Here is a 24162-nt window from a genome sequence, read left to right on the forward strand (position 1 = left end):
AGCTGGAGGCCTGAGTTTCAGTTCCAGTTTTGCTATTATCTAACTGTTTTATCTGGGACTAGCCGTTGAATCATAGACACACAGGCCAATAACTGCCCTGCCCCTATTTGTTTTTAAACTTGTTATTGAAAACCCTTTTTAAAAAATTGAAAACCTTTTTATATACATTCAGAAAGTACACATACCATAGTTGTGCACCTTAATGAATTTTCAAAAACTGAACACACTGTGTATTCCATCTGCTTTTGTAAATTGAGGTTCTTTTTGAAACACAGCCATGCCCATTTATTTCTGTATATGTCTATGTCTATGGCTGCTTTTGCACTACAATGACAGAACTGAGTGGTTGAGATGTAGGCCATATGGCCTGCAAAGCTGAAAATACTATCTGGCCCTTTACAGAAAAAGTATCCTGCCTTCTGTATAATATTCCATTGTGTGACTATACTAACATTTATTTATTCATTTTACTGTCAATGAGCAGTAGATTGGGGAGTTTCCAATTTGGGGCTATTATGAGTAACCTGCTACGAAGATCTCATATATGTGTTTTGCAAAAAATACATATGTGTTTCTGTTGAGTCTATTCCTAGGAGTGGAATTACTGGAACCCAGGGAAGACGTAAGTTTAACCTTATTAAAAACTGCTAGCTTTCCAAAGTGGTTGCACAATTACCTCTCCCACACGCGGTGCCTGAGAGTTCCACTTGCTCCATATCCTTCCGACACTTGCTGTTTTCTGTGTTTATCACTTCAGACATTTTTTCTGCCTGCCCCTCCCCCGCCCCCCGCACACTTTGATGCTTCTCCTCTCTCTAAGCTATTTCTATTTGTGCTTGGACACCTCCGGCAATAGAGCACTCATGGCCTCAAGGGACAACTGTTTCATCTTTGGATACTTCTGATCTCTTAGGAGCTTTTCCTCATATAGTAGCCCTTCAGATGTTAAAAAAAATCAGTGCTCATATTCCCACGGAATGCTATCTTCTCCAGGAAAAGAAACCAGAATATTTCTAGCTCTTTAAAGTCGCTCAAAAGACATGGATTTGCATGCCTTCGTCATCCTGGCTGCCTGATGAATGTTTAGTTTCTCTGGGCCTCAGGTCCCCCGTCCGTAAACTGAGGGAGTTCAATGAAAAGATCTTCAGTCACTTGAACTCCAACATTTTGTGTTAAATGTTGTCATGGGTACCCTTGAAGAGAGTTCCGCACACATCTTTAAACAAGGGATCACACCAAAATGCTCCTGTTCACGTCTACTGAACAGTAGAGAATGGAGACAGTAGAGAATGGAGACGTTTATTTATTCATCTTCTCCTCTAACAAACTGTTCCTGAACACGGAGGATGTTCCACGTGCTGCCCTAGGAGTCCAGGATGATGGGACTGATAAAGGTCTCTCTTGTGTCAAATACGACTCTGGCAGGAAGGGGGAGTGGGGAAGTGGACTGTGTGCCTGGGCGACTCTGTAGCATCCAAGGGAGGCTGGCACTGTGCCACGTGCACCTTTAAAAGGCGAGAGTCATGGGAAATGTTGAGGCTGATGCAGATCACTGCAAGCTGCAGGGTAGCTGGCTAGCTAGGTGAGGGAGGAGGAGTTTGGGCCTTTGGCTGGTCACTGGGGGCATTTGGCCTGGGGCATTGCTCCCTCTGGAGATACGGAGAGTGCAGGCTTCACTTTCAGTATTCACAGACTTCCTTTGTAGCAAGAAATTCCCAGGCCAGACTTCTCTTTTGCTTTGTCCCTGACACAAGTGGGAGTAGAGAGTAACAACCAAAGGCCAGGTCACCAAATCCAGATGGCAGGCAGACACCAGCCTAATCTAACTGACCCAAACACTGTCAAAATGCAAAGCCTGGGAGGAGAAAATGAAAATATTGATTAGGTTTGCAAGACTCCAGATTCCACTGAGTCTAACAGGAGCATGGCTTTGCATATTGTAAAAGAAAAATCTAGCTGTGATGTATTAATTCATGGAGTGGATACTCTAAGTTTTGTTTTACATACAAAGTTTTAGAATATGCCCAGGACCCCAGCTTGTAAGGATAACCAGCTTGCCAGGATTACAAACTCAAGCAGTCAAGCTTCAGGTGCATTGCTCATAAGGACGATGCTATTCATGTGTAGTAACAGAGCTTCATTTGGGAAGAAAGCCCTCACTGGCAGTTGGAATCGCGGCCTGACGGCTTGGCCAGCTCTGGTGTTGGAATGGCGAGGTGGATGAAATCCCAGGGGCAGCCCAAATCTGTCTTCCAGTTTTACAGAGGGGCCTAGGAACAAAGGTCCCGGGGTCACAGAGTTTACTAAAGTAAATTATAGTGTTAAGGGTGATGTAAAAAATCCTCCTGGCCGGGCATGGTGACTCTCCCATTCAGGGGTCATGTCTATAAATTATAGGCCAGAGTTCTTTACAAAGGTATTAGTTAGAGATGAAACTATTAGTTGGAAAAGATACGCATTCTTTCCTGATAGTACAATTCTCCAAAGAATATTTAAGGATTATTTTAAACTTTTGCATGTGACAATTAGTGTATAGAATATTGCCACAATTTCAAAATTGAAAATAAAAAGTCATATATTTTCTTTCACCTTCTATTTAAAAAAAAAATCCAGAATGAGTAACTGGAAAAAAGGAATGAATTCTCCAAAGCATCAAAAATTTACTACAAGAGGAGAGAGATGTTATGTAATGCATAATTTACTTTAAAATGTTTTAGCATAAACATTCTTATATATGTGTGTGCAAACTGATTTTAATATAGACTCTGCAATTTTAACATTTAGAAGCCTTGCTCAGAAATGCAGACTTCAGGAGTGCTGTTATAAGTTATCAAAACTTTTTATTAGATCCTTGGCTAATGTTTCACCAGTAGTAAACATGGTTTAGGATCTGGGATTAGGTGTGCATCTTTGCAGGCACACCTGTCCTCGTGTGGATGGGATGCAGGATCCTGCTGAGCCCAGCATTGCTCACACCCTCCAGAGTGGTGCCCTGGACTTGCAGCTGGAGATTTTCCAGCCAGTCCCTCTAGAAGATTAGCTAAACCTTACTGCTAAATTATTGGGGTATCTGCTTCACATGAACCTTTCATGATTTACTGGATAGTCTAAAAGGCACAAAGTAGGGCCTCACAGACTTTTCAGAAAAGCTTGCATGCCTGTTTCTATATCTGCTTGCTTAGAAACATTTTGCACAATTCCATGTGAGGCTTGCCTTCCCTGTACATGCTACCTGGCAGAGATTCCCAGTGGGGTCTTTCAGGCCCTCACCTTCCTCCCTGTGATCTTGGAAGGCTGCCAATAGCCACCGAGCCCAGTCAGTTGTGAAGAGTCAACTGGCTTAAGCTTGACCTTGGGAAAAATATTTCATAAACTTAAAAAATGTAATATTGAAATCTCACATTTTTAAAAATAGAATTGCACCACTGGTAGTATATCCAGGTGAGGTGTTATACATTTCAGGTACTCCTCTGCTCATTACTCACATTGTACCTGGTACATCATGTCTGCTCACTACCAGGAGACAGGAGCACTCAAAAGTGCCCTGTTTGCTTGGCCCATAGCTAGTGCTAAAAGAACAATAAATGCATTTTTCATAATGATATTTATCATTATGATAAGTAGGTTAGGGATTGGCAAATTATAACCTAGGGGGCAAATCTCACTTCCTACCTGGTTCTGTGAATAAACTTTTATTGGCACACAGCCACAGGCTTTTATTTACATTCCCTTTGGCTGCTTTCACAGTGGCAGAGTGGAGTAGCTTCAGTAGACACCCTGTGGCCTGCAAAACTGAAAATATTTACTATCTGGCCCTTTACAGAAAAAGATTCCCCGCCCCTGACATAGATGGATAGCCTTAGTTTCTCATCCCGTGACTTCTCAAAAAAAAAAAGCCCTATTCATTTTGAAGTCACAAAACTGGCTTGACGTGTAAAATAGGTGGTACTTGAAAAAGCATTGTAATTTGCAGTATGCTTTTAAATTTCGTCTTATACTTCAGCATTTGTAGAAATCCCAAAAGGGCAGTTCCATGAGAGGAGGAGAGACAGGGTGTTCAATGGTCACAGAGAGAGAAAGGCAGATGGAGGAGACAGCGTAGTGACAGGGCCCTTTCCTCTGCCTACGAATGAACCTGCCCCACAGCCGTTCTTCTGCTCCTCAAACACAGCAGTGGTCTGACCTCAGGACCTTTGCACCAGCCGCTTCCTCCATCTAGATCACTTTTCTCTCAGGTGTCCACCAGGCTGGCTCCTTCTCATCACTCAGGTTTCAGCTCAAATGTTGCCTACTTGCAGAGATCTCTCCTGCTCACCCACTCCAAAGATTCATTCCCTCCCCCCAGACACATTCTAGAAAACATTACTTCTTGTTTTTTTTCCCCTTTATGTCACTCCTTGGATGAAATTATCTTACGTTTGTTTAGTGTCAGTCATCCTGTTAGAGTGGGTAGCAAGGCAGACATGAGCAGGGCAGGAAAGGGTCTTCCCAAGGAAGGTTAGGCAAGCATCAGGTGATGGTCAGGTGGCTGTTAAACTGTCTCTCTAAAATAATAATTGTTCACAGCCAGTGCCAGGGAAAGCCAGTCTCTCAATAGATAGAAAATACCCAGCCCGGTGGGGTGGCGCCTACCTGTAAACTAAACCCCAGCATTTTGGGAGGTGGTGGATTGCTTGAGCTCAGGAGCTTGAGACCAGCCTGGGCAAAATGGCAAAATCCCGTATCTACCAAAATCCAAAAAAAAAAAAAAAAATTTAGCCAGGTGTGGTGGCATTCGTCTGTGGTCCCAGCTGCTCAGGAGGCTGAGGTGGGAGGACTGCTTGCTGCTGGAGCCTGGGAGGTGGAGGTTGCAGTGAGCTGAGATCACAGCACTGCACTCCAACCTAGGTGACAGAGTGAGACCCCATCTCAAAGAAAACCCCCCAAACCCTGAAGCTGGTGATCAGCAACTTCCCAATAAGACCTCAGGAGTTGGACTCAGGACTTGGGTGCGTGGGTTCAAGCACGTGCACTAAGAGGCAAAATGGTGGCGTTTAACTGGTATATATGACCTTCCTCTAGGAACACTCGCCTGGTAAGGGGAAAATGCCTCAAGTGAGCATGTGCACAATTTCAGTAAACACACTGTGCATGCGGCCCCTCCCAGGTGCTGGCAGGCCGCTGCTCAAGCAGTCAGCTTGCCCCAAGGAAAAATCAAGGGAGGAGAGATGCAAAACCCTGGAAGCGTGCCAATACATAAAACCCCAACTCAAAGGTCAAACCGGGCACTTGAATCTCTCAAGTTGCCCGCTTGGCCCTCTTCCAAGTTTCCTTTACTTCCTTTCCTTTCCTGCTTGTCCTGAGGAAGGATACTTCCTCAGATGAATTATTTCCTCTGAGAAGCAAGAATCAAGTTGCTCTGGACCCATACGAATTCCCCAATGTTAACAATTCCAGACCCCATGAAAGGAGGACTCTTGTCTGTTTCACTCATCGTTGTACCCCCAGAACCTAGGCAGTGCCTGGCACACCATGGGTCTTAAAGGAAAAGAATGAATTAATTGAGTAAGTTAATGGAATGAGTTAAGTCCACTAATTAATTCATTCCATCAATTCATTCATTGATAGAATGAATGAATGAATCGAATGGATTAATGAACAGTTAACCACCACACGGTAATTACTGAGTCCTGGGTCTCTGCTTCTTTCCCCACCCAGCCTGGCCTCACAGTGGTGAGCTGAAGGCAGAGCTTTTCCTGTTTATAGGTGCATAGGACCAATGACTTAATTTAACAAAACGGCTCTGGTTTGCCCATGCCACTTCCTTTAACTCCTATCTAGTTGCTTTATTCATTCAGTATTTATGGGAGGCCCACTTGATATAGTTTGGCTCTGTGTCCCCACCCAAATCTCATGTTGAATTGTAATCCCCAATGTTGAGGGTGGGACCTGATGGGAGGTAATTAGATCATGGTGGTGGATCCTTTGTGAATGGTTTAGCACCGTGCCTTTGGTGCTGTTCTTGTGATAGAGTTCTTGTGAGATCTGGTTGTATAAAAGTGTATAGTACCTCTCCCCATCCCTCTCTTGCTCCTACTCTGGCCATGTAAGATGTGCCCATTCCCCCTTCACTTTCTGCCATGATTGTAAATTTCCTGAGGCTTCCCCAGAAGCTGAGCAGATGCCAGTGCTATGCTTCCTGTACAGCCTGTGGAACGGTGAGCCAATTCATCCTCTTTATAAATTGCTGAGTCTCAGATATTTCTTGAAAGCCATCCGAGATCAGACTAATACACCACTCTTTGCCAGGCACTTGAACTTGTGCCCTAAGGCAGCTTGCCATTCTGAGGGAGAAAGTAGTTAAACAAGCCATAACAATATGTGGGATGGGGCAGTACAGTGTGCCCAGGAAACAGGCAGGAAGGATGCTAGCCTTAATCTGCAGGGTTGAGGAAGCCTTCTCTGAGTAGATGACTTCCAGCCCAGAGAGCTGGAGGGAGATCTGCAAACGGGAGCAGGGGTAGGAGCAGATGGGGGACTGTTTTCCCAAGCAAGGCCCCAGGGAGTTACTTTAAATAACCTGCAGAGGTGCAACTGGAACTGAGCTTGCAGTGGAGAGCAGAGGTGGAGAGGTGAGCTTGGTTGCCGAGGACTTCCATGGGTGAGAACCGTTTGGACTTCAGTCAGCAAAGGGAGAAGCGCTTTAACTGGGGAGTGTGGGGTGAATTCCCCCAGACCCCGTGGTAATCTTGACTCTGCAAGGGGAAGGGAGGCGAGTTTCTTCCCCTTGCTATAGACAGCTCCCCTTTGAGGGCTTCTAGCCTGCACTGAAGAACCTGACCAGCAGGTACCATAACTGATAGAATGATACCCAGGGCAGGCTGAAGAGGTTCTGGGACTTTCAGTGATGAAACCAGGAAAGGCCCAGACCACCCGAGACCAGTTGGCCACCTACCAGCAGGGCTTCTGTTCAATCCATATACATGAGTTATGGTCATGGTGGTTATTATACTAATGAAATCTTTCTCTATTTAGTGATTTAGTAAATAGCACCTCTCTGAGCCCTGGCCCTGTGTCCCCATTCTCTTTGCAGTATAGCCCACTGGCCCCAAACTCCCAGGACCTCCTTGTGTACTAGTGTGCTGTGGCTGCTGTGACAAATACTGCAGACTGGGTGGCTTAAGCAACAGGAATTTATGTCCTCACCATTCTGGTGGCTAGAAGCCCAAGATCAAGGTGTCAGCAGGGTTGGGTTCATTCTGAGGCCTCTTCTATAGAAGGTGGCTCGTAGATGGCCACCTTTTTTCTGTGTCTTCCGTGTGTCTCTGTCCTAATTTCCACTTTTTATAAGGACCTTGGCCATATTGGATTAGAGTCTACTCATATGACTTCCCTTTACCTTAATCACCTCTTTACAAGCCCTTTCTCCAAATGCAGTCACATTTGGAAATAGTGGGGGTGAAGATTTCAACCTACGAGTTAAGGGGGGACAGTTCAATCAATAACATATTGTAAGCCCCTCAAGGTTGAGGACAGTGTCCTTTGCAGCTCCGTCTCCCCAGGTGCCTGATTCCTGCCCTGTCACTCAATGCTTGTCCTGCGGTGTGACCTTAGACAACTCCCTCCCCTCCTCTGCTTCGTCATCTGCAAAGTGAGAGGTGGGCTCTCTGCATGTGCTCCAGTGATTTTGAGGCACTCGAGGTGACACCATGGATCATTTCTTATTTGCCTTTTGGGCCAACTGTGCTCCATCTCATGATCCAAGCAGCTGTCTTGGCAATGTAAGCTGCCAGTCACGAGGACCTGGCCAGGTGAGAGCTTGTACACAGTCCTCTTTTGTCTTCGGTGGAGGCTGCCGGGAACAACTCAAAACAGCCACCTGAATGATGCTGGCCAAGAGAGCCACCCTTGAATGCGATAGGGCAAACCCGGTTTTCTTATACTCTTGCCTCCCCTTATGACCAAATTCCCCTGTGCCTGGCATGCTCTTTCTTGCCTAGGCTGTCCCTTCTGCCTGAAGCACAGTTTCCAGGGACTCTCCGCCCCACTGAGGTGTGCCTCCTACATCTTCCCGACTCCTAGAGTGGGCTCTGTCCCCTTGCCATTGCTCCAGAACTTTTTTTCTCCCATGAGTGGTGTGCTGTATGATGCTCACCTTGTCAGGCATCACTTCCTCCACTGGGCTGTGAAATCCGGATCTGAGGACAGATCCTGTGACCTCACCTGTGCCTCTTTGGAGCACACTTTGGGCACCTGGTAGGCACTCCATAAATGCTGAAGGCATGAATGGCCTGATTGCATTTTCATAATGAATTCCCCCCAGATGTTATTCAGTGAACTTGCTGACAGTGTTTTAAATTTCCATACACCAAATTGTCAGTTTCTTACCAACTTCTTCAACCGTGAGGGCTGAGGTCATCTGCTGGGAGAAGGCACAGGGAGGTGAGTCCGTCCCTGCTACTGGCCTGCAGGGTCCCCTGTCAACAGGGAAGCCAAGTATGTTACGAGATATGGTACAATATGTAAGAATCATGGAAAGGGGCTATGGGAGTCACTAACTTGCCTGGGAAGTAAGGAGGGCTTCACAGAGCAGGGACATTTGGTCTGAGTTTTGAGGGATGGAAAGGAGTCCAGCAAGTAGAGAAATGTGGGTAAAATGTTCGAGACACATGCAGAGGCTCAGAGTTGTAAGAAGGCTTGGCATCTCCAAGAAATGGCAAGCTGTCAGGTGCAGCATGGCTTGAGATGAATCATGTATGTGCACTATAAACACCTGAGTGCAGCTACCTCTACTCTGTGTCATTCTCTTCCATCAACCTGTGGGCTCCTTGGTTTGAAAGGCATGCATGAGAATTCTGTTAAGTCGGGAATCTTCTTCCTCTTACAGCAGCATCAGTGGTGGAGGCTAGGCAGAGGCTGGCAGGTGCAGCAGTTGGCACTGGTAGAAGGAAAGCAGCTGACCATTTCACATGGGGCCTGGGTGCTCAGCAGCATGCTGGCTCGTTGCTCAGCAGAAACCCTGGGACGTGAGGCCCATCCTGGGTAGAACACAGGCCAGTGGAATGAGTGGGCCAGGCAGCTCAGGGCACAACCTGGTCATAACGGGGCTTTCTTTCCTGTGGTTGCTCTCACCCCACACTTCTCACTAAACACACGCAGAGTTGGCACCCTCCTGGACAAGTGGATGATAGAAGCACAGCAGAAAGGCCCGGCTGGATGAGCTCATGTTTCCAGGCCCCAGATTGCTGCATGGCCTCACAAAAGTCCCTCAGCCCCTTTTGTTCTCTGTTCTTTCATCTTTGGTAGGAGGCTTCTTATTCATGCCCTCCCGACCCTACAGGATGGTGTGAAGGCTATGTGAAATGAAGGGCATGGAAAACTCTAGAAGGTTGGGCCCATACCACCATTGTTATTTTATTCTGTTTGATTTCTACTCACTTTGGCAGCAACAAGAAGATTCACTCCCACAGCAGCTACCTCTGGACTCCATGGTGTATGTGGTCTGACAGTTGCACAGGTTAACTGAGAGCAGAACAGAGTATTTGCCTTTGGGATTCTTCTGGAAGAAGGCTGCTTACTGCCAACTGCGGTGCTTTCTGCAAGGTGCCCTCTTGCGGCCAGGCCCGCCCTGGATCATCCTCCTTGGCACCGTTTGCTTCTGTGGCTTTTTACTTTCAGAAGGGCCTCCCGGCCTGTCTTTCCTGTTCCAAATTCTCATCACACTTCAGATCTCAGCCAAGTTTCTCTTTTTTTCTTCAGTAAACTTTCTTTGGTTGAAAGACGCTTGGAGTCCAGCCAAAGGTCTGTTTATCTCATTCCCCTTTTGCTTCTGGGGAAGTAAGCTTAAGACTGCATCCTTCCCCATGGACTCAGCAGCTCTCAAACCCTCCCTGAAAGTGAAATTCTAGCTTCCCACAATACTAAGTTATCTATTGCTGCCCAAAAAACTGCTTCCACACTTAGTGGCTTAAATCAACAACAGGTTATCATGTTTTGCAATCCTATGGGTTGACCGGTTCAGCTGGGTAGTTCTTTTGCACAGTGCAGGGGCTGCTGAGGTTACCCATATGGCTGCATTGGCTGGGGAACAGCTAAGACTTGAATGCCCATGAGGACTCCTATCCTCTGGGTTTTCTCTCCATGTCCTCTCATCATCTGGTAGTTTAGCTTGAGCTTCCTTACAGCATGGAGGCTGGCTTCCAGAGGCAGTGTTCCAAAGACCCAGTGTCCAAGTGTTTATCCAGTTTGTGCTTGTGCTGTTTGTGTCCCATGGCAAAAGCAAGTCACATGGTCAATCCCAAAGTCAGTGTCAGAGGGGATTACACTAGGACATGATTACCAGGAGGCATAGTTCATTGGGGGCCACCATTGTACAGACTGTCCAGGTACCTCTCCTTTCTGTTGGCCTTTACAAAAACAGCTGAAAGAGTAAACATTTGCCTGGCACCAGGGTCTGGGTGACTTAGGTAAAGAGACCACCAGTTTCTCCTTTCTGCAATGTCCTCTTCCCCTCTGCACATTCGCAGCTGGAAGCGATGGTTCTGTGCTGCGAACTCCCTTGGGGGCTTTTCTTCTGCCTCTGTTACTGCACTGAGTCATTTCCAACCAATATTAAAATCATGTTTTATGTCTGTTTTTAGCTGAAGTGAACCATCTAGTGTCATTGCCACGCCCCACCACTGCCCTTTTACAGATGAAAGAACTGAAATCCAGAGACTTTAAGGTCACTTTTTCGAGTTCTGCGGCTGGCTGGCGGCAGCCCTTAAATCAAACAACACCCCGTGCGTTGGCTGTCACTCTTGCTGCTGCTGCTGCTGCTGAGCTGCTTTGGTGGCCAAAGGGGCTGAAGCCACTTGATTTGCCCCCACCCACGGCACTCAACTGCATTTTCTTGTTTCATTTCTCTTCCACCAACCCCTGATGTGCAGCTCAACACCTTCATTGCCCAGAGAAGGGAAGCACGTTGCAGATAAGTAACTTGTCCAAAGTCAAAGCTACTGAGTAATAAAAGTAGGACCAGATCTGGAGATTGGGCTTTGAAATCCTCCCCTTTCTTCTCTGAAGAGGCAGTCTATGCACGTGGTTAAACATCCCAATATTTCGAAAGGATGTTCGGTGAAGTCAGTCTCCCTGTGAGCCAGATCTCCGGGCCCAGACATTGTCTCCAAAGCTGTCTGCTCTAGCCGGTTTCTTTCCACACTTTCAGCTTTTCTGTGCATGTACAACCATGTTCACAAGCGACAGTGTGCTCCTGATGCTGTCTTGCACCTGGCTCTTTTCACTCAAGGATGCATTGCAGAGCACACCCCGGGTCTCCACTCTCACTCTTTCAAACCGCCGCGTCGTATTTCCCCATATGACTGAACCATCCGTTTAACCAGCCCTGTAGTCATGGACACCAGATGCCATCCTTTATTTGAAATAGTTTTTCTCTCTTCTGAACATCCAAAGCAGTGCTGTTTACGCGACAGCTACAAATACATGCTTAATTATGTATTATTTCTTTTCCTCAATCCCTCACCCCATCTTTCCCTCCCTCTACCCCTTCTCCTTTTCTTCAACAACTGTCTGTTGGGTCCCAGCTGTGCACCCAACAGTGCCAGGCTCTGGTAGCTCTCCTGGTTTTCCTTTTGGTTGCTGGGATCCAAACCCCACTCCCTGCCCCTTTTTTCATGGCCCTGTTACTCCTACTCATAGCTGACTATATTTGTTATAAATATAGTCACGTTTTTCCTTTTTCCTTTTCTTTCTTTTTTTTTTTAAGACAGGGTCTTAATCTGTCACCCAGGCCGGAGTGCAGTGATGTGATCTCGGCTCACTGCAACCTCCACCTCCCGGGTTCAAGCAATTCTCCTGCCTCAGCCTCCCGAGTAGCTGGGATTACAGGTGCCTGCCACCATGCCTGGCTAATTTTTTGTATTTTTGGTAGAGATGGGGTTTCATCATGTTGGCCTTGCTTGTCTTGAACTCCTGACCTTGTGATCCTCCTGCCTTGGCCTCCTAAAGTGCTGGGATTACAGGTGTGAGCCACTGCGTCCGGCTTTTCCTAAACTATTTAAATATAACTGATAATTAAAACTTAAAACTTTCAAAATAAAATTTTCCTAAACGTTTACACAGTCAAATTATCTTGTTTCAATGTAACTGTCGAATGTTAACTTCGAAATGCTTCAAACACCTTAAAATTTAACACAAACGTTTTTACTGCACCCATACCTTAACTTTGTAAAAACAGTTGTTATTATGCTGGACATGGAGGCTCATGCCTATAATCCCAGCACTTTGGGAGGCCGAAGCAGGAGGATCGCAAAGTCAGGAGTTCAAGACCAACCTGGCCTACCTGGTAAAACCCCTTCTCTATTAAAAATACAAAAATTGGCTGGGCATGGTGGTGAGCGCTCATAATCCCAATTACTTGGGAGTCTGAGGCAGAAGGTCTGAACCCTGGAGGTGGAGGTTGCAGTGAGCTGAGATCTCGCCACTGCACTCCGACCTGGGTGACAGAGCAAGACTCTGTGTGAAAAAAAAAAAAAAAAAAAAAAAAAAAGAGTTGTTATTGACTTGACAAACTTGTCATCTCTACAAAATGTATTTTTATACTGTTTCAGGACTGCCCTTATTGGACCGCAAAGAGAAAGATGATCTCCTTCCCAGGTGCACTGAGTGGCAGCCTTGGGCCTGGACCGGTGGGTTCTTGGTGGCAGCAGACATTTGCTGGTGGGGCCTCCCTCAGACCATTTTCAACTGTTACATCAAGAGGACTTACACCAGGTTCTCGCAATCTTCACTCCCATGTGCATGAAGTCTTGAGAACATGATGTTCTGCCGCAGTTTACAATGACCTTCATTATGCATCATTAGCATTTCATTAACATTAGCAGGGCCATATAGCAGTTTAATCTATCAGCTACTCCCTTAGGTTATCTGGCTAATCCATTAACTTGCAACATAAATTATTGAACCCCCAGTTTTACCTGGTTATTTATGAGACCACTGGTTCTGACCTGCCCTTCCTGGTTTTGGCATGGTTCCTTGTTTTCTGGAAGCCTTTGACTTACTCTTAGTCAACTTATCTGCCCCTTGAAACTTATATAAATATACCATTTCATAAACAGACACACAGAACTTCAAGTAAGAAATAAGACCCCGTATCTACCAAACCTGTCTCTTTACTAAAATATCCTATTTTGACCCTTTCTTTGAATTGTAACTAGTTTTGTAATTACACAGTTATTTGTCTATTTTTACATATACAATGTTAACTTTTTATCAGTAAAGCCTCATGGCTTTTCATAGAGTCAACCTGTAGATCAACAACCATAGATCTACAGTTGTAGTGATACGCAAATTGTCACTGCCTGTTCCTTTGTCCTTTCAGCACTAACCCAGTATTTTTGGAAGGAACCTGGTTTTCTGAGAATAGCAAGATGTTTCAGGTCATTCTGATGTTCCCTTACTCCCACACATGGAATTAGCTTCTTTGAAGGGGTCCTGGCCACTGCTAATGAAAACCACTCCGGAGATTAATACTTGGGTACCGAGAATACATGCAGGTGTGCACAGGCAGACCAGGGATGCGATGGCACTCCATGCCACTGGAAAGACTGGTGGAAAAGATGCTGTTTCCTGAGCTTGTAATTGTGTTCATAGTGAGATTACTCATATAGTTCTAGTATTACTACAGCTTTCTCTTTTATGTGATTTTTAAGTGGATTATTTTCTACAATGTGCCTATTTAGATTTTTGACTCTTAACCCAAACTGATTATTCCTACCTCTGATTTTATTATATGTGTGTGTGTGTATATATGTATATATGTGTATACACACACACACACACACACACACATACATATGAATTTTAGAGACAGGGTCTTGCTTTGTTGCTGCCCAGGTTGGAGGAGTACAGTGGCATGATCATAGCTTATTCCATCCTTGAGCTCCTAGGCTCAAGCAATCCTCCAGCCTTGGCCTCCCAAAGTGTTAGGATTACGGGCATGAGCCACCATGCCCAGCCAAGATCCATTATTTTGAGGTCGCCTGTATCCTTTATCAAAATCTTCTTTCAAGAAAGCATCTTGTGAAATTATGTTCCTAAATTATTGTTTTCACGTAAATGTTCATTTCTCATAAAGATAATGGATATTATGATAAAATTATTGACACGAATATATTCAGTTGTGCAAATTAATTATATTTCTTATATAACTGCCATTTCATGTCGATAAATTTATTGACACAAATTCATTCACATACTAGCTTCAAGAGGCCGACTGCCACCAGTGGGCAGCTGGGAAGCCGCTCTCCTCTAGGAACCATCACCGAGGCAGGTTGCCATTAATTATACACTTTTGAGTGATTTACATCCAATTCCACAAATGTGTCTTCATTAATTGAAGGCATTTTGAAATACTACTGGCAAATAGAAAGAATAGAGATGTTTGCTGATTGAAAATGTGCAAATCACATAGTAAGGCCATGGAAGAGCCAGCTGTGGACTCCTCTCTCCATTTACGAACCTGGATTCCCCCACAGAAAGGGGCCATCTCTTAGTCATTTCCATCTGCCTATGGCCAGGACAGTTTCCAGTAATAATAGGTGCTCAGTAACTCTTCTCTGAATGATGAATGGGTAGGAGGAAGAAAATGCCATGGGAATAGTGGAGAAAATCATAGCTTTCCAAATAACCCAGAACCATCATCCACAGTCCACAATTTCTTCTTTTAATTTGTCTTCAGCATTCTGAGGTAATTGGGTTTTGAGACAAATTTTAAATTGTTTCATTTCCAAAGTTCGTTTGGTCACAACATCTAGGAGCAATCCATCTGCTAATCAATAAACAACATTTAAATGCTGCTGCGAGAAAGGCAAACCGGCACAAAACCAATACTGTCAGCAACCCAGGACAACTCTAATTTCCTGACAGAAATCGATTCACAGTAAAATAATGATTATTGTAAATATTTATAGTTCTAAAAGAAAAAGCTCATCAATGCAGCTTTTTCAGCAGTTCATTTCCAAATAAGATTCTGATGGGCCCCACCTAGCCACGTATCTTGTGGTGCAGGACGTGATGGCTGTGCAGCGACTCTGTGGCTGTCTTGAAACTGGCTCTCTTGGAGGCTCTCTTGGAGGCAGTTTGGGTACATTATGCATGCGGTGGGGGAGGAACATTGGGCATGGAGAGGGGAGGTCCACACCTGGCTCTTCACTGTTTTGCTGTGTAATCTCAGAAAGCCATTTGACCACCCTGAACATTCCTTTTTTCTCATCTGGAAAAGAACAATAATCATATTGCCCAACTTAACCTTCCGGATAGTGAGGATGAAATGAAGAGGCGGGGAGGCTATATCTGTGAGCATATATTTAACGGACTAGACAACTTTAGGGTCTTTTCATGGTTCCGTATTTCCCAAGAACAGGGTTAAGGCGCAGGCAGGAAGGCTCCTGAGAAATCAGATGAGTCATCCTGAAGCTCAATGCCCAAGGGAGTTTTCCTCCTAAAAAATAAGTGACCCCAGAACGAAGTGTTCATTCAGTAACATGACTATGCAACAGGCGCTGGGAAAACAAAATGAAAAGGACCTGTAAGGGCTGCTCAGGAAGCTCAGTCTAGTGAGGAGGGAGGTTGTGCAAACAGAAAAATGGGGGACGGAGCTAGGCCAGTGCGACCAAAGCTGTGGGAACGTGAATTGTGAGCTTCAGGGCTCATGGCCTGAGAATTTCATGTTGAGCAGCAACCACAGAGGGTTATTCCAGGAAAAGAAGAACAGGCAAAGACTAGCATTTCAGGGGAATCATGAAAACAAATCAGTTCCCCAAACTTCAGTCTCTTGAGGTCTGCTTTTACATTTTTTTTTGGGGGGGGGGCATGTCTCTGCAGCATGTACATAATTTTAAGTTGGCTGATTTTTGAAAATGTAAACAAAAAATTTAAAAAGAAAACTTTATATGACTGTGTGAAAAACGTTATCATTTGTCATAAAACAGAAAATGACCTTAGCACATGGGCCACATCAACTCATTACTCATGAAGTAACTGTCAGGCTGAGTTTGTTTCTGAGGCTAAAGGGGTGACCAAGACGGACCAGAGGTAAGGGAGGGAGATAATGTCACATAGGAATGGACGTTACGTAGAAAATATGAAGTGTCTTAGGAGGGTTACTTTAGATGGGTTTCTGGGGGTGAGGGTCAGGGATTGGAAGATGTCATTTGAGTCGAGGACTACAGTGTTGGAGCTAAACACCTTAACATCAAAACCAAAAACAAGGTCATTAAATTTCCACCAGACTCAGCTGCCTGCCGAAGGCTGCGCCACAAGCAGAGAAATGAATGAGCGAGTGTTGGAGGCGCGCACACCCAGCACAGACTTGTTGCGGGACAAAAAGAGACGTGAGGAAGTCGCCATATCACGTGTGATCTTACGCTGCTCAGTGGTCTGTAGCCCCTAAAACCCAGCCGGGTGGCCCAAAGGAAAGCACCCCACGCTTCAGGAAACGCCGCAGCTTCCAGTGGGATGCAGGTTGGGAGCACCCCAATGGACACATCAGTAAACTGAGAGCAAGAAAAGTAATTTCACTGCCCCAAATTAGGTAGTGAGAGGTAGCGCTGAGACACGAAGCGTGCCCAGAACTCTCCTTGCACGCCCAGCCCAGCAGCTCCACATGCCGCGGGTCTAAGGTCGCCCTGGCAAAGGCCGGGCAAGACCGCCAGACTCCCAAGCCGGAGATCCTTGCTCCGGCCCTCCCGAGGGCCCCTCCCTGGGCGTGGCTCAAAACGAGACGCAGCCGCTCCGCGGAGCAGGATGAAATGCACGGCCTCCGGCTGCGAGCATGCGCGTTAGCTCGGCCCGGGCCGGGCCGCGCTCGGCGCCGGGGGGAGGGTCACCCGAGGCGGACGTCCGCTACGCAGGCGTCTGCGCCCCGTGGGGAGGAGGGCGAAGACTCCATCCGCCATGTTGGATGCCGCAGATTCGCCATAACCTCGCCGGCTCTTTTCTTAAAAAAATAAAAATAAAAAGCGAAGCGTCAGCAGGGCGCCCCGCCTCCTCGGTCGGCACGGGAGGGGGCCCGGAAGAGCCCGAGGCTTTTTTTTCCTCCGCCGTGGGGGCGTTGCCATGGAGACGCGGGCGGCAGGTGAGTCGGGCTGGGGGTTGGGGTGAGACTGGGTGGGGGTGGGGCGCGGCGCGCGGGAAGCCGTTTCGAGCGTCGAGTCGGGAAGCAGCGCGCCGGCCGCGGAGGGATCCGGGTCTGGGGAGGAGAGCGAACGTAGTTGCGTTCTGCGGCTCACGTTCAGTCGCTGGGGTATCCCGCCGCAAAAAAAATGAAAAGCAAGGAGGGAGCGAGTGGAAGAGCACGCGCCCAGCCGTTTCCATGGCAATGGGTGGTGTCTGGGCGCGCGCCAGTGACGGAACGCAGTGGGCGCGAGGTTCGAATCCCGGCGGTGCCAGCTCTTTGACTGAGTGGACCTTGGCGGGTCTTCCTTCTTGCCTGGCCTCAGATTCCTCCTCGGCGAAATGAGTACCTCCTGCAGGCTTCCCGGCCGGCGGCTGGACCTGATAGATTGACAGATCTTCCACTTGACACCCGGTGCAAGTCTTTTAACCTTGAGCTTGGGGTCCTTCACCTGTAATTACTACAAGCTTCCACATTTGGGCACTGACTTAACACGTTTTGCTGCTCAGCTCTCTTGAGAACTCTAATTTGTAGGTCATTTATTATGAGGAACAGAAGTTCAGAGAGGTCAACATCACACATTTAAAAAACGATAGAACTGGGGCTTTAAAAATTAACTTCCTCCAACTTGGGCTAAAATCCAAACTCCTGCGTGCTCGTCTGACTTGTACCTCTGTCTTCTTAGAATAGGGTTTGGTTCATGTAAGTGTTCAGTATGTACTTAGTGAATGAAAGAACGAACGCGCTGGCTGATCATGTCTGCCCATCGGTCTGGCTTTTTTTTTTTTTTTTTTTTTTTTGCTGAGCCCAAGTGACCTTTTGGAGATGCAAACATCGTGTCACTGGGACTTACCCTGCACAGCTGCCTCTCTCCAGTTGTGTGTTCTGAGCCTACCAGTTCATCTACTGAAACATCTGTAGTGTGTGTCCCCATGCTGAAGGAAGTAGCGTGTCACTACCCCTAACCCCCAGGGGCGGGTTAACCCCCTTTCCTGACTTTAGTTTCAAATAACAGCTTTGCAAGAAGTCCCTCTGCACACCAGGCAGGGGTAAAGAGCGGTGCCAGTCATAGTCCTGCCTCCACCTGCTGCGGTGCTAGACGTGGGAGAATGTGTCCTGGAGTGACAGAGTGGGCCCAGAGCCGAGCATTGGGTCGGGAGACCCGAACTATATCAGGCGTACTTTTTTAAATTTAATTTTTTTAATCTTTTGAGGCAGAGTCTCGCACTATCACTCAGGCTGGGGTGCGATGGCACAATCTCTGGTCACCGCAACCTCTGCTTTCCGAACTCAAGTGAACCTCCCACCTCAGCCTCCCAAGTACCTGTGACCACAGGTACGCTGATGAGCTGTGGTGCCCAGCTAATTCAGGTATGCTATCTTATGGTAGCCTAAAATGAGCACTGGAGAGACCTACTCTCCAAATACAGGTTGAGCATCCCTAATCCAAAAATCCGAAATCGGAAATGCTCCAAAGTCTGAAACTTTTGAGCACTGACATGAGGCCACAGTGGAAAATTTTCTATCTGACCTCGTGAGGGTTCTCAGTAGAAATGCAGTTGCATAACCGGGCGCAGTAGCTCACGCCTGTAATCCCAGCACTCTGGGAGTCTGAGGTGGGAGGGTCGATTGAGTCTAGGAGTTCAAGACCAGCCTGGGCAGTGTAGTGAAACTCCATCTCTCTTTTTCTCAACAAAACAAAACAAAACAACAGTTACACAACTGTAAAGACGATGCTGTTAACATTCAGAAACAAATGTAGGCTGAACAGCAGACTTAAAGCCAGCCATTGTTTATCATTCTGTTGTTTAGCAGCTGACACACGTGTTCTGGTGATGCTGCTGTGCTGCTTAGGTACCTTGAACACCTTCTTTTTCACTGTATTAATGGTGTGTCATATTTTTTACTGGTAAGGACTTATGTGTAAATAAATATAAGAAAGTGATCGTCTTATTGGTAGCATAGAAATTCAGAGTCAGGAATGGTGGCGATGCCAGACAATCACAGATTGCCCATATGCGTGGCTGAGATAGTGACGTGTTTGCTTTCTGATGGTTCATTGTACACTAACTTTGTTTCATGATCAAAATTAAAAATATTGTAAAATTACCTTCAGACTGTGTGTATAAGGTGTTCATCAAACATAAATAAATTTCATATTTAGACTTGGGTCCCATCCTCAGGTTATCTCACTATGTATATGCAAATATTCCAAAATCAAAAACATCTGGAATTCTGTAACTTTGGGTCCCAAGCATTTTGGATATGGGATCCTGAAACAGTAGTTTATTTGGGAATAACAGGGGATTGCAATTTAGATATGTGCGCTATGCTGGATCATAGGCACATCCAAAGAAGTTGGGGCAAATGGAAACTTTTAAAGACTAAAGGGAAGTCCACCTAAGCGGTTTTGAAACAAAGACCATTGGTTTTGGAGGCTTATTGCAGGAGTTGGCATTAGTCCATTGGAGACAGGTGCACCAGGCAAGTGTCCTGTGCAAGCAACAGGCTCTAAGGAATTCCTGGCATAGTTCCTGTCATACGCATACTTGCATGAGGGCCCTTCCTTCATATCCTCTGGCTCCATTTTGTTTAAGAGTTTCACATGAATGACTCCATTTTGATAAAAGTGAAACATCTTCTCGATTGGTACCTTCCTCCTCCCACGTTGCTGCTTGTGTAGAGAGAATGAGTTGTCCACTTCTCCACTTCTGGAATTTACCCAAGAGTTTTAAAGAAGAACCCTGGACATATGTTGACGTTGCCTTCAATTTCCAGCTGTACCAAATGAGAAAAGATCATATATTAAAATGTGCTACTGTCAACTCATGGTCAGCTAATTTCTGAAAAGAGTTTCCTATTTTGGTTAATTTAGGAAAGGGAGTACCATGAATGATAACGAGGTGGAGTTGCATGTGGTCTACAGAGCACAGCTGTAGGTGGCAAATGAGCTGAGATGGTCATTGTGTGAATTGGAGCCCTGTTTCCACAGTGCTCCCTTCTCAGTGGGCTTCTCCTTTGCCTCCGGTGAAAGGGTTCCTGTTTCTTGTCTCCCCATACCTTGCAATTTACATAACTTTTCAAAGATAGCTATCGTTAAGTAGAATTAAGCTCTTGCCTGGAGCAAGGGCAGTCAGGAATCAGATATATTAAAAAGTCTCCTTAATTGCATTTCCTTTTATAGATAGTTTCAAGCATACAGCCTCTGAAAAGTTCTGCACCAAGATGGGTTGATTTAATTATGTAGAAGAGATTTAGTCTAGAGTTAAGTTTTCCCTCTCTTCTTAGCTGTTTACCCGGTTAAACTTTCACTGTTTTTGCAATTTCTCAAGGACAGGCATCAACTTTAAGAGCTGGAACATTTAAGGGGGTGGAAAGAGCCTGTGCTCTGGGCCCAGACATCTGCTTCTCACCAGATTCCTGACCTAAGGGAAGTCACATAGCCCTTGGGACCCCAGTCCCTTCATTGGCAAAGGAGACACAATCCTGCCACAGGTGGCTGCTGATGGCATTCAGGAAATGGGATTTGTCTCTTCCCTTCCCAGAACCAGACTTCCCAGTGTACAGCTCAGTACACTGTCATCCACTCGCTTCTTGAAAGCATTTGTGAATGGAAAGGCAGAGCCTCCCAGACTCAGGTCATCCTCCCACATCAGCCTCCCGAATAGCTGGGACTACAGGAGTGCACCACCACACCTGGCTAATTTTTGTATTTTTTTGTAGAGATGGGGTGTCATCAGGTTGACCAGGCTGGTATTGAACTCAGCCCAAGAGATCCACCCACCTCGGCCTCCCAAAGTGCTAGGATTATAGGCTTGAGTCACTGTGCCAGACTGAGTAATTTTTTTTTAATAAGTCATTTTTTAACGTAAATAAAATTAATTTATTGACACGGAGTTTCACTCTTTGCCCAGGTTGGTGCGCAATGGTGTGATCTTGGCTCACTGCAACCTCTGCCTTCCGGGCTTAAGCGATTCTCCTGCTTCAGCCTCTCAAGTAGCTGGGATTACAGGCATGCGCCACCATGCCCGGCTAATTTTGTATTTTTAGTAGATATGGGGTTTCACCATGTTGGTCAGGCTGGTTTCCAACTCCTGACCTCAGGTGATCCGCCTGTCTCAGCCTCCCAAAGTGCCGGGATTACAGATGTGAGCCACCGTGCCTGGCTGAGTAATTTTTTTAAAAGAGAGAGAAAAAAAAGCAGAGCAAAGCAAAATAGACATTTTAAACATCTTACAGATTTAACGTTGCCTCCTTTTTTTTCAAGGAACACAAAATATATAGATAATTGAGTTTGCTTATAAAGATAATGTTTGGCATATCAATAGAAAAACAGGGACTTAAAATTGGGTGACATGATTTTCTTTTTTTAAACTAAAAAAACCTGTAACTTGACAAATTATATTTGTTTATGGGGTATAATGTGATGTTATGATTTATGAGTATAATGTGGAATAATTAAATCAAGTGAATTAACATATCCATCACCTCAAATAGTTACCATTTTGTGGTAACTAAACATTTAAAATGTACTTTTAGCAAATTTGAAATGTACATTATTACTGTATTCACCATGCTGTGCAATATGTCTCAAAGAAAAAAACGATTCCTCTTGTCTAATTGAGGCTTTGTACCCTTTGATCATCATTTTTTCCTGCACCCTCAGGCTCTGGTACCCACCATTCTACTCTCTGCTTCTTTGAGCTCCACTGTTTTAGAGTTCACATGTAAGAGAAACCATGCAGTGTTTGTCCTTCTGTGCTGGCTTATTTTACGTGGCACAGTGTTCTCCAGTTTCATCCATGTTGTCACAAACGACAACATTTCTTTTTTACAGCTGAATAATATTCCATGGTGTATATGTCCCACATTAAAAAACTCATTCACGTGTTGTTGGCCACTGAGGCCGATTCCATACTTGGCTATCGTGAATGGCACTACAGTGAACATGGTTCAGTCATCCCTTTCAGTATACGGGTTTAAAATCTTTTGAGTTCTTTTAAATCATGTAATACATGGAGCTGCAAAAGGTGGAACTCTGGAATCGGGTGCCTTTGTGTTCAACACAGGCAGATCAAGGCAGGATGGGTGGGGTAGGGACCTGGCCTCAGAGGATGCCAGTGGAAACTGCAGGTTGTCCGAATAGGAAGGGGGCAGCATCCCATAGTGGGCAGTGGGGGAAAAGAGGACCAGCTCAGCCATGGGACCTGGAGCCAAGGACCAGGAGAGCTTTAGGGTGTCCTGGTATCTCTGGAGAGCATTTTAATTCAGCCCCAAGGCTCCTTATAGGGCCCTAACTGGCTTCCTTCTTAGTGTTAGATATTCTCCTTGTGTCCCTGCTGGTGGGCCTCTTCTTCAGGAGTTGCTACCATTTCTCTGCCCCTTAGGGTTATTATTATTGCTTATTATTATTATTATTATTATTTTTTACTATCAAGCTGGTCTTCAGTTTACCTAGATGTTTATGCCAAACTTTGTGCTGTTTGCTAGGGATGCAAAGTCCAATATGACATGTTCTTCCCTCTTGAGGATTTCATGCAGTCCTGGCAGTGGAAAACAGATTCCTTTAGGAATGGGGCTAGGTGCTGTGATGGAAGTAAGCCTTGAGTATTGAGGGCTTCAGAGTGGGTGCATCTACCCCAGCCCGAGGGATTGTGGGAAGGCTTCCTGAAGGAGGAGATGTGTTGAGCTGGGTCTTGTGGGGTGAGCAGAGGTGCCCTGTAGAAAGAAGGGATAGCTGGTGCAGTGACACAGGTGTGGCCCACCCTTTGTGACCAGGTGAGTACTGAGCTTGGGGAGGGGCATGGGGTGCTGGAGGTCTGTGATGAAGGGCCTTTGAGTAGTGGGAAGCTGTTAGGACTTTATTTTGGAAACTTTGAGGGACAGAAAGATAACAAGGCTTGTGGACTGGCCTTTCAGAAAGAAAGATCTCTGGCAGCTGCCAAGAGACAGGTTTTTTTTTTTTTTTTTGTATATGTGTACTATATATACTGAAGTGCATAGACTTAAAGTGTAGAGTTTGACCACTCACATAACCCACACTCCTAACAATATTCAGAACTTTTTCATCAGCCCAGAAAGTTTTCTCTTGCACCTTACTGTCCCATTCCTGCTCCTCACCCCAAGCAACCACTAGTCTTTTTGTTTGTTTGTTTGTTTCTGAGATGGAGTCTTGCTCTTGTTGCCCAGGGTGGAGGGCAATGGCGCGATCTCGGCTCACTGCAACCTCCGCCTCCTGGGTTCCAGCAATTCTCCTGTCTCAGCCTCCTGAGTAGCTGGGATTACAGGGGAATACCACTACACCTGGGTAATTTCTGTATTTTTAGTAGAAAAGGGGTTTCACTATGTTGGCTAGGCTGGTCTCGAACTCCTGACCTCAAGTGATTTGCCCACCTGGGTCTCCCAAAGTGCTGGGGATTATAGGCATGAGCCACCGTGCCTGGCCACAATCACTAGTCTTGATGTCACCATAGATGAATTTCTTCTTCTGTAGAACATCATATAATTCTTTTGTGTCTGGTTTCCTTTATTCAGCATAGAACTTCTGAGATTCAGTAGTTTGTTTCTTTCTGTTGCGTGAATATAGCCACAGTCTCTTTCCAGTTTTTCATTATGGGGAATAAAGCTGCAGTGAATGTTCCTGTACAAGCCTTTTTGTGGATATTTATTTTCATTTCTTTTGGGTTAATAAGTACATAGGAGTGGAATTTCTGGGTTATAGTGATGTTTTAACTTTTTAAGAAACTTCCAAATAGCTTTCCAGAGTCATTTGTATCATTTTACATTCCCATCAGAGAATTCTGTCAGAGAATTCTGCTTGCTCTCTGTCCTTACCAGCATTTGGTATTGTCAGTCTTTTATTTTGTCTTCTCTAGAGGACGTGCGGTGGTATCTCCCTTAATTTGCATTTGCCTGATGACTAATGATGTTGAACATGTTTTCTTGTGCTTATTGGCCATTTGTGTCATCTTTAGAGAAACGTCTATTCAAGTCTTTGGCCTATTTTAATA

At 45.6% G+C, this 24162-nt stretch overlaps 1 protein-coding gene across 7 annotated transcripts in view; it reads left to right on the plus strand.

Moving 5' to 3' along the window:
• LOC105467301 (zinc finger and AT-hook domain containing) overlaps positions 1-24162 on the plus strand; it is a 344890-nt gene that overhangs the window by 91920 nt on the left and 228808 nt on the right. The window contains exon 1 of one of the 7 annotated variants that reach the window (XM_071067789.1): positions 16904-17113. The exons of 5 other annotated variants lie outside the window; for them this stretch is intronic. In XM_071067789.1, coding sequence (XP_070923890.1) covers positions 17095-17113 — 19 coding nt within the window. In that variant the 5' untranslated portion in view covers positions 16904-17094. Of the gene's footprint in view, positions 1-16903; positions 17114-24162 lie in introns of those variants that run through there. One more of the 7 variants, XM_011716762.3, reaches the window with a different exon arrangement.

Source organism: Macaca nemestrina, chromosome 8 (genome assembly GCF_043159975.1).
Source record: "Macaca nemestrina isolate mMacNem1 chromosome 8, mMacNem.hap1, whole genome shotgun sequence".
Lineage (NCBI taxonomy): Eukaryota > Metazoa > Chordata > Mammalia > Primates > Cercopithecidae > Macaca > Macaca nemestrina.